The sequence below is a fragment of the Solanum tuberosum genome, unplaced genomic scaffold, assembly GCF_000226075.1.
Source record: "Solanum tuberosum cultivar DM 1-3 516 R44 unplaced genomic scaffold, SolTub_3.0 scf00098, whole genome shotgun sequence".
Taxonomy (NCBI): Eukaryota; Viridiplantae; Streptophyta; class Magnoliopsida; order Solanales; family Solanaceae; genus Solanum; species Solanum tuberosum.
In genome coordinates, this window is record NW_006239026.1 from 1188253 (window position 1) to 1199166 (window position 10914).

Here is a 10914-nt window from a genome sequence, read left to right on the forward strand (position 1 = left end):
CCAAAAAAAAAATCTGAGATGAAGTCCGTGTATGCAAGATTTTATTCCTACTTTGTGAAGATAGAGAAGATGTTATCAAAATACCCTTGACCCAGGTATCGTATAACAAAACAATATGAAATAGAGTAGTTTCAGATACATAACCAACTTTACTTATTATAAACAATTACATGTAATTATCATAAAAAGAGAGACGACTCGAGTACGGGCATAACAAAATAATATGAAATAGAATTGTTTCAGATACATACCAACTTTACTTATTATGAAAAGTTACATGTAATTATCATAAAAGAGATAGAGATAATCAAAACTCACAAGAGAAGTTGGCTCCAAATATGTTGATTGTGATCATGAGAATTAGCAGCAATTTCTCCACTAATCAAAGAACTATTATTAATCTCATCAACACCAAGTAGAAATTGATATTGATGAAGATTATTATTATTATTTGTTACACTATTTCCATTATTATTATTAGAAATAGATATAACATCTTCTTCACATGATGAACTTCTATTTGTATTACATGAAGACAAAGATGAATTAGTAGAAATTGGATGAAAAATTGTATTATTGTCTACTTGTGGCCACCAATTTTGTGACATCAAATAGCAATTTGGATTATTGTTGTTGGCTAAATTGGAGTATTCAAGAATAGATTTTTCACTAGACATGGTTTATACTATATGCTTTGATTTTTCTTAATTTCTAACAATGGGTGGACAATGTTTTTAAAACTTTTTTTTTTCTTTCTTTAAGCCAATGGGGGAATGAATGGAATTTAAAGAGATGTTTTTGTGGGGTTTTTTTTTTTTTTTTTTTGGTGACGTATTTTGGTAGGTATTAGAACAATTTTGGGGTGGACAATATTAAATGTTTCTAGCTTTTTAGCACTAAGAGTTTGTGGGCAATTATTGTAATATATATAGTTGGGGGGAAGGGGTGGGGAGGGGTATGAGGGACATGAAATCTTTTAAAAACTTGACAGTGTTTGGATTGACTTAAAAGTTGGTCAAACCTATTTTTAAGTCAGTTTTTGACTTCTGGAAGTGTTTGACAAATATAAAAAAATAACTTAAAATAAGTTACGAAGTGTTTGACAAGGTAAAAAATGACTTAAAATAAGTCAGAAACCAAAAGTAGTTCTCCCCCTACTTTTTATTTTTTGACTTAAAATCATTTCAGTTTGATTTTTTTATTTTTAACTTAAAAATTACTTTTTTAAGCCAATCCAAACGGGCTTAATACATTGGCAGGTCTCTGAACACATGATAAATTATTTTTACGTTGTATTTTTGTCGTCTTAAAATATGTATTATCTTAGTAAATATCATCATGTCCATTAAGTAATCAAGAAATACAATGAGTTGTTTATTATACTATACTCATATTTAGGAGGTGGGGGTAGGGTGTGTGGAGCGGTGGGAATGGAGGCTACAAATATTGGAACGCAGAAGAGATGTGTTGAAGGGTAAGGACACATTCAATAAAAAAAATTGTTTTCCCTATTTCTACTTAATTCGCGTATAATCTCAATGAACTTGAAAAGTGGGTTGGAATGGAAAATTAATGTTAAAACCTTAGGATATTAAACTTAATTTTTATTTTTTTTAAATACTAAAATGAACAAGTAAAGGTGAACGAAAGTGAGAATTTTATCATTAAAAAACAAGAAGAAGATAACTTAGCTAGTTAGCTTTCCACCACAATCAATTTATTGTCGTTTGGTACAGGAGATGAGATAGATAAACAAAGTTATCTCATTCATAGAAATATAAGATATTCAATGAGATTAGTTATCCCACCATATATATATATGAAATAGCTAATTATCATATCATTAATAGTATAAATAGTGAAATAAATAATTTTGTCATTAATAAATACTCCTAATCAAATGCAGAATAAATTAATTTAATATTTTATTACAAAATTATTATCATTATCCCTCATACCAAATGATTATAATTTGATTGTCACTTGTAATTATCCCTAGTCCTCATATTCCTTTAATTACTTTTCACCCTCTTTCTGTTTCCTTCTAATTCTTTGACTTTAAATCACCTTTTATAATAAAAAAAAACATTATAAAATATACCCCCAAAACTCCTCTAGATTTGATTCTCAAAAAAGTATATATATAATTTATTTATTTTTAATTTTTCATTAAACGGAAAGAATATATTTGGACCATTTATGTAATAGTAAATGTATATACAAGCTACTTTTCTAACAAAGAATATATCAATGTTTTTCTGACAAAAAATATATCAACTCTAAATTGCAAAATTAAAAGAATATATCAAACTATTTTCCTTATAATATATAAGACAACATAGAAAAGTATTGTATCTAAATCATTATTTTATAATTAAAATACTTAAAAGAATGTTTGGATTATCATTATAAAAAAAGTTGACATGTTTTACATTTTGTTATATAGCTTATGTCTACATATGAGATTCATTTCGTCAAATCCTTTGAGTGAAAATGATTAGTAGATTAAATTAATATTAGCAATAAAACAACTTAGATATTTGAATCTAAATTATGATACTGCAGCCACAAGATTTATCATTAATTTTAAAAAATTGTCATAATCGTGAATCTTCACTTGAATTTAAAAAAAAATAAAAAATTATATCGCTTCATTTTCACATGGGGAGAAAAACTATCGTTTCAATTGTGCTATCAGAACAAAATAGAATAGCACTCATTTTGGAGTAAGGACTTACTATTTAGATGTTTTCAATATTTATCTGTTCGATTCACATTTTATTGATCAACGTTTATTGTGGTTGATATACTATAGTTGTATTTTTCTCAATCCTCTTTCACTATGGGAAAACTTTTTAAATGCTCTAACGCTTATACTGAATATGGACCGAATCATTTTACAAAAATTCTGAATCCAGCTCACGTACTGTTTTAATTATGTAGCACATATGTAACAATATTGTAAATGCTGAATTCTTGAAATTAAAAACATAGTAGGACGTCCAATTTGGAATTGAGGGATGACTAACTTTGACTTACTATTGGTGGAATAGTTTTAGAATTTTTTTGTGGTGTATATAAATCCAAAAAAAAAAACGAAATAATTAAATAATTGATTAATCAAAAAGTAAAATAATAAAATACACTTTATATTACTTTGGTGCTATATATATTAATTTTTTTAAAAAAAATTGTTTATGTTGCTTTCAGCCTTTAGTTTTTCCACTTTACTTTGTTTCGATTTGGAAGTCATCTGTCTAATCAATATTTTATTTCTGCAGCAATGAACAATTTTTCTCTTTGTATATATATATATATAATTTTATTTAGTATTTTTGCAAAAGTATGAATTATATAATTATTAATAAAAATCGCGATAATTAGGTAACTCTTAATAAAATTGAAAAAAGTAATTTCATGTAATAGTCCATCGAATTGTGCTATAATTCAAATCATCATTGAAGGCAATCGAGTATTATTGGATATATTGAGTTAATAATACTCGTAATACGCAGATTTAATAACAAAATTTTAATTTGAAAATTAATACTAGAATTTTATCCAAATTTCCTCAAGAAAACTTATTTATTAGTACGTAATTATTTTTAAAAACTACAAATACCTCAATATAGAATATTTAATATTAATGAAGAAAAAATATTTCTTAAGATACAAATAAATAAAATAATTAAATATTCTTCTAAATACAATAAATATTTTGAAACGAATGGAGTAGTAGGTTAGGCTTGTCTTTCTCCAAAGACAAAAGAAGGGGGAAAGTTTGTGGATTGCAATAAAATATATGACATACTTTATTTTCTTTATAACTTAAATATATCCAATAGGAAGTCGACAAAAGAAGTGAAATAAACAAAATTTGTACCCCATCCACGAAACTCTCTTTCTCCAAAAAAAAATGTATTTTAGGATTGCTTATATTATTTTGTTTATCGATATCTGTATTATGATTCGATTACATATATACCTATTAAAGTGAAAATTTTAATATAACCAAGTAATTTGTAACAAAGCTACTAGTTGCCCCATTGCTTTTATGGTTGATCTACTCCTATGGATTAAAATGAAGATATAATTATCACTCTATGCACATGAATTGTTATTCGAAGAGCAAATTAATGATAAGCATATGATTAATATTATTTTTGTAAACACTGATTTTAAGAATAATTATACCTTGTAGAATTGCAATAGTATATTCGGTTGTTTGCGATGGAATAGATTCAAGCGTCCGGAATAGTAAATCCACAACAAATAGGCGTTGACTTAGTTGCTTTTACAGTTTATTTTAATCTTGTTATTTATCCGACACAACTTACCGGTGATAGTCGCAGCACCAGGAGCTTTCAAGGGAGGGGGCCTGGATGCGTCACGTTAAACATAGGGAACTTAGAGAAAATACGAACTTTCTTTAGGATTTTCAATAATGGTGAAGTTAGTGTTTTGACTATAAGTTTGGCTGAACTCAATAACATTAGTTATAATATTATATTTATATTTAAAATCTTTTGAGCTTATTAATTTCAAATTCAATAACTTTAAAGAGATAAAAATCACGAACTCATAGATTTTAAATTCTGACTTGAATCTTCTCTAAATTTTCAAATATTAAACTCTCACCAATGAAAGGATTCCACTTTCCAGCATTCCTCTCCTCACGAGCAGAACATCATAGATGCAATATTAATATCAAAGATAGGTGAAAAAATATATATAATACAAACAAATCAAAACCTAAAACAAAAAAGCAATAAGACATATATCTCCATTAGCTTAGTGGAATTGCTGTCCAATCATATAACATATGCCTCTTAGTTGCAAGAATATTATAATCAACTTAGTTATTAGTACAACCTTTGTAGACATGTGTCAAAAGAATGTGCACAAACTTTATACTTTTATTAAAAAAATTTGGATATACTATGAGATTAGGCATATCCAATGGCAAAAAACACCTTACCAATTTTTACATTGGTTTTTTTTTTTAATTTTGATTTATCGGAAACAGTCTCTTTATCGTTATAAGAAGAAATAGGTTGCGTACATACCACCCTCCTCAAATCCTAGCAAGATTAGATTGGTACATTATTATTATTATAACTTCTTTTATAAGAGATTCATTTTTACACCTAAAAAAATTTAAAAAATTAATTTATCGATTTAATTCATAAGTGATCATAAGAGTTCATTTTCTCTTTGTATACTATGTGGAAAGTTGTGTACTAAAGTTGGAATTTTTTCTTGTTAACTTATAAACCAGCAATAACCACATAAATATACTAAATTAATATAGATGTTGACCCTATTTACTTTTTATAAATAGTCTTTTGAGTGGCCACATAAATATAGTACTGGTAATTAATATAGATATTGACCTTTTTAATATTTTGTCTTTTGAGTGGGTGGCCGGTAATTGAAAGGAGGAAAATCAAGAAGAATATTGGAGGGCCTTTGGAGATATGAAGTGGCGGCGAAGTTAGAAATTTGATGAAAAATATATTTAATTTTTTAAAATTATATTAAAAATATGTTAAATTAAATTCATTTGTATAGTGTATACTAGACGAACCCTCTGCATAAGGTGGCTTCGTCCATGTGTATAATTACTAAATTTGTAAGAGTTATACTCTCTTCTTCACCTTTACTTATACACAACATATATTCTTTAAAAAATAATATTTTTTTATAAATGAAACCGTAAAAGTGAACGAAGAGTAGTTATAGTATTCACCATCTCAAATTATATTTAAAAATCCAAGGGAATTTTTTTACCAAAAGCATATTATACTTTTATGATAAAAAAACTAAAAAAAAACTAAATCATACTAGATTTTGTCTCATTTTAAACTATATACCTTTAACTATGCATGCACATAATTTAAGAAATTTTTTTTTAAAAAGAATTATGACTCAAAATAAGTCATAAAATTTGTATATTTGTGAATCATCTCATTTGTAAAGGTATAGAATTATGAGAAGATTCTAGTTATTTTATATTTTTTAAAATATAAAAAGTTATGTTCTTTTGGAATAGATCGAAACGGAAAGTGTATCATATATATTGAGACAGATACTCATGTGATATATAACATAAAAATAATAATTATTTAAGACAATTCAAAAAGACTTTTTTTTTTATAAAAATAAAAAATAAAAACAAACTTTTTGGTTATATAGTACAATATATATTATACAAGAGGAAACGTATTTTATAATTTTAACTTTTTTCCTTGTGTAAATCCACTCGGAATTGTGGTCCCTTACTTTCTTTTAGTGGAAATTCAAGAAAAGTTTCCTAATAAAGATGTCCAAATAAACAATTTTTTTTTTAAAAAAATGTCAAATTTTAAAAAAAGAAAAAAAAAAGGGTGAGAAATCCTTTTATCTTATCATATAAAATTTAGAAAATTTAGATTAAACTAGTAAAGAATAAAGATGCATGCATCTTCACATACACCACACCAACTCATAACTTATAACCAATATGGTCTCACTGTAGTTTGTCGTGCTCTAATATGAATATTCAAAAACAAAGAAAAAAAAACTCATAACTTATCATTTCTTCATTTCTGTTCATATATATAATTTGAATCAATACAGATTTAATACACAATTTTTTTTTAAAAAAAAATGAAATTTGTAATTTTGAATATGTCATAGTGCTTATTTAGTTATAAAACTTCTGAATTTGTGATCTTAAATATAAATTATAATAATTGCATGATTGCAAAATTCTCTTATTAATGATCAAATTAATATTTATTTATAATTATAGAAATATATTATTTTTAACAAATAATTAATAATGTCACATAAACTAATACGGAGGGAGTAAGTATTACCAAATTAAAAGGATCAAAAACTGAATTCCAGATTACTTATATATTAAATAATTTATTTTAATAAAATATAAAGTTTAAATCAAACTTATTAGATTTTATCCAACCGTAACTACCATTATGGAACAATTTTTTTTCTCCGCATATTGTGGTAAAACGCTCCCTAATAAAGGTGACTTTATATACAAGAGGACTCGAATCCAAGACATTTGATTAAAGATGAAGGAGTGCTTACCCACTCCACCACAACCCTTGTTTTCATTGGGGACACATTGGGATGTGATTTCAAATCAAATTGATTTGAAGTTGAAATCTTTTTTGAATATGTAATTTGAATTTTTTAAGTTGTATTTCTTCTCATAAACATGAAAACTTCATAATTTGTGAAAACTATAAAATCTTTCTCAATTCCTATACAATTTTACCAAAGATAAAATCACAGTTCATAAACAAGATATCGAAATATTCTAAGACACTGAATTAATTTACATATCTCCATAATCCTTTTAAAAATAAATGTTTGCAATTACAGGTGTTTCTAAATTTTCAAATACACATAATTTTATAGTAATTCATAATCCAATAAATCAATAATAGTATTAGTAATTAGCTATTCTTCCATATAATTCTCCACATGATACCAACAATATCTTCACGTCAAGCATAATTTATTTTGTAAAACATAAACTTATGAGTCAAGTTCTATATTTAAAATATATTGGAATCATATCTTGAAATTTGAAATCCTACTTCTTTGAAAATTTGGAATTTGAAATTGAAGTTAATTTTATAAACAAAGGCAAATTTCAAATAGAAATAATGTTTACGTACACTCTACCCCACTCGTAAAATTACACGGAATATGTTGAAGTTGTTGTTGGGGTCCCAAATCCTACAACCAAATGCATAGTAAGCTTGAAAAATCATTCATCATCCTTAATCAAGTGCAATCTAACTTAAAGACAAAGTCACAAAAATTAGAGGCAAAATCATTAGCCAGAAATGATCAACTTATATCAACAACCTTTCTAATAGTAATAACTAACAGTCAAAAATGCCTTGCAAACAAATGTTGGAAATGCAGAATTGCAAAAGAACAAAAAGGAGATACATCCATCCATTCAACCAAGCTATATTTCGATCGATAATCGAGAAATCAGCAAGCACGACTGTACATAAACGAGAGATCGAAGCACAACATTTCTGTCCCAGGTATGTACTACGAAATCTTTACTCGTTCGATGAATCAGTAAAACATCGTCTACTATGAATCACACAGGATACAACAACAATTATTGATCTTGCTACAATTGTAATCGATGTAACCAACAATGAGGATATCTGTGCTAACTCATAACCGAGCCAAATGATTACAGACCCAAACTGTGAACAACATGAAATTTCAGGAGAAAAAATGAATTCAATTGAACTCTGACACATACAAAGGCGAAATAATACACTAAAGATCGTAAAATACTTCACAATTCCTTCTATAACTAGTAATACAAAACAGAGCTACAATCTGCCTAGTGTGAGGACAGACGGATATTTCAGTATACACGAACCATACTCCAATTTACATTATCACTCCTCTTGTATTTCTTGCTAGCAAGTCACATCCAGGTAAAAGCCAATTTACTCAATACCTGATCCCGGAGCTTGATTTTTTCATCATTATCTACCCTCTTAACGTATTAGTGAATAGGGTGGTATTGTGTGATCCCTCGCTTTGGAGGCAACTTTCTCAAAATAAAAAGGACAAGCGAAGAAGGCAGTATCTCCACTAACTGCAAAGAGTTTAAAAGGTTTGCTTAGTCTCAAAACATATAGAAAAGTATTACTCCATTTTCTCCACTTTCTACCCCCAAGTGCAAAGTAAAAAACACCATGTCTAAGTATATACTCATGATTTGAAATTTGGATCAAACCAAGGTTTAGATAGGACACGATCAAATGAAATAATAGGCATAATACATAAGCAGACACTCAAACTTGGCCTCAGCTGGCAAGTAACCACTCCAACTTTGAGTATGCACACAAGACACCTCAACTCGTCTCCGCTGTGTCAGTTGAACACTCCAACTTACAAAATGATCATCTAGACACCTCCAAAATTTATGTGCCACATTAGGGGTGTCCACAAAATATAGTGGGGACGAGTTGGAGTGTTTAGTTGCCAGTTGAGGTGTCTAGATGTACACTCTCAAAGTTGAATTGCTTACTTGCCTGTTGAGGCCAAGTTTAAGTGCTGGTTTATGTATTATGCCGAAATAATAACCATGCTTTAATTTCAGAACAGGATTCCCACTCCTTGTGTAATCAAATATTTCACCATAATCTTAAGATTTTGAATCCAATTTTCAATTTATACAAAATGTCAACAAAGTGAAAGAAACCTGAATTCATGGCACAAGTAAGAAACTCCCATCTCAACTCAAAAGACTAAATAGAAAAGGAGCCAAACAGAATTTTGGCTCATAAAACTGATTGTAAGGTGCCACAAGCTGACATATCATGTGAATTATCCAATTTAGTCGTGATTTGGCAATAATTATATACATTATACTGACTGCCAATACTTCTTTTGATTATGGCACAACAACCAATATGTTTACCTAAAGAAGTACTAATAAAAGTTCAGCGATATGGAACTCACCAGGTAATATATCAAATTCAAAATCGGATGATCCAACACATCAAGATCTGCAGCTTTATCAAATGCATTGAAGCACATCTGTAGCAAAGATAATAAGAGAGGGACTAACAATTAAGCCATATAGAATAACCAAATAGGCTTTATGCCCTATAGAAAGAAAGGAAAAAATTTGTGAAAGGATTGCCCTATAGAAAGAAAATCAATGCATCAGCTAAGACATTTTTTTTTTTTGAAAAAAAGGGTGTCTGGCCCAGCTTGCACGCATCTCAGCTAAGAGTAACTTATTGTATCAAGAAAGGTTTTAGACAAAAAAGAAACCATCTAAAGCAAAACATAGATATCATTCACACTACAAACATGGGTTAGTTATGATCAGCTAAAAATTGGTTAGTTCACAAGGAATATGGACTTACCATAACGCATCTAATGAGGAAGCATGAAAAACATATTGTCGTTACATAGCCAACCTACAGAAGCCAAAATGTCGGAGAAGTCAAAAGACCTAATTAGAATGAAAAATACCTAGAAACAAAAAATACTAATAATATACCTCCTGTAGCTTCTTGCGTCTCCCTCTTGATTCTACTGGAAACCGCTGTAACATAAGGAAAAGCCTGGAAGGAAGTGAAAGAATATCAAGCCAAATAGTAAGGTGATATTGAAGGATAAATATGAATGACATAAAAGTTGCAGGGACCCAAGTATTCAAGCATAAGAGTAAACAAGGTAGTCAAGTGTGATATAGCAAAGGTCAATCCACAAACTAAACAAACATGTGCTATATGCAGTACAGTAAGAACTTTTTTTGCAGTATCTTAATATTTAAATTGCTACTTTTATTTTTTAACAGCATGTTCAACAATACTATGCATCTTTCTACGACCGTACCGATGAACTAAGATCATGCTTGAGAAGACTTTAAACTTTCATTAGGCAGGGCAATAAAAGGTCACATGAACTTTCACTAAAAGTAAGTGTAATTGAAGATATTTTACTCTTTTATATGTTTGACATCCATTACTGCCGTGATATTGCTGCATTCATTCAATCTAACACCTGCCAATTTCTTTCCTATGTATTAGGAACTTCACTCTAGAGTACTCTTTAGAGATGATGGAAGACTTCAATGGGGAATCCTCCACTTTTCAGCTAGGAGGATAAAGATGATTAATATAGCAGATTCGAATGCAACAAGGGTAATGCAGAGGTTAATGGTAGCATTGTCAAACTAGTTGGTCAAGAATGGGATACTCCTCCACTCATCTCTCCTCCTAAAGAGCTCTCCAGTCATTTCTCGAAGGTTCCAATTTTCTCCTCTCTTCTCTAATTCACCATATTAGGGTATGTTTTCTTTCATTTTCCTTCCCCCCCCCCCCCCACACCACGACTTATATCCTCGTG

At 28.8% G+C, this 10914-nt stretch overlaps 2 protein-coding genes across 2 annotated transcripts in view; both read right to left on the reverse strand.

The window, feature by feature from the left end:
• LOC102589772 (transcription factor bHLH111) overlaps nucleotides 1-855 on the reverse strand; it is a 6073-nt gene extending 5218 nt beyond the window's left edge. Inside the window, exon 1 of the mRNA XM_006348440.2 lies at nucleotides 319-855. Within this exon, the coding sequence (XP_006348502.2) occupies nucleotides 319-677 (359 nt within the window). The 5' untranslated portion in view covers nucleotides 678-855. The remainder of the gene's footprint in view (nucleotides 1-318) is intronic.
• A 7280-nt stretch (nucleotides 856-8135) lies between these two features.
• The window catches only part of LOC102590101 (tobamovirus multiplication protein 3), a 6869-nt gene continuing 4090 nt past the window's right edge, over nucleotides 8136-10914 (reverse strand). Inside the window, exons 8-11 of the mRNA XM_006348441.2 lie at nucleotides 10064-10127; nucleotides 9927-9980; nucleotides 9514-9591; nucleotides 8136-8644 (exon numbers count right to left, since the gene is read on the reverse strand). Of these exons, the coding sequence (XP_006348503.1) occupies nucleotides 8552-8644; nucleotides 9514-9591; nucleotides 9927-9980; nucleotides 10064-10127 (289 nt within the window). The 3' untranslated portion in view covers nucleotides 8136-8551. The remainder of the gene's footprint in view (nucleotides 8645-9513; nucleotides 9592-9926; nucleotides 9981-10063; nucleotides 10128-10914) is intronic.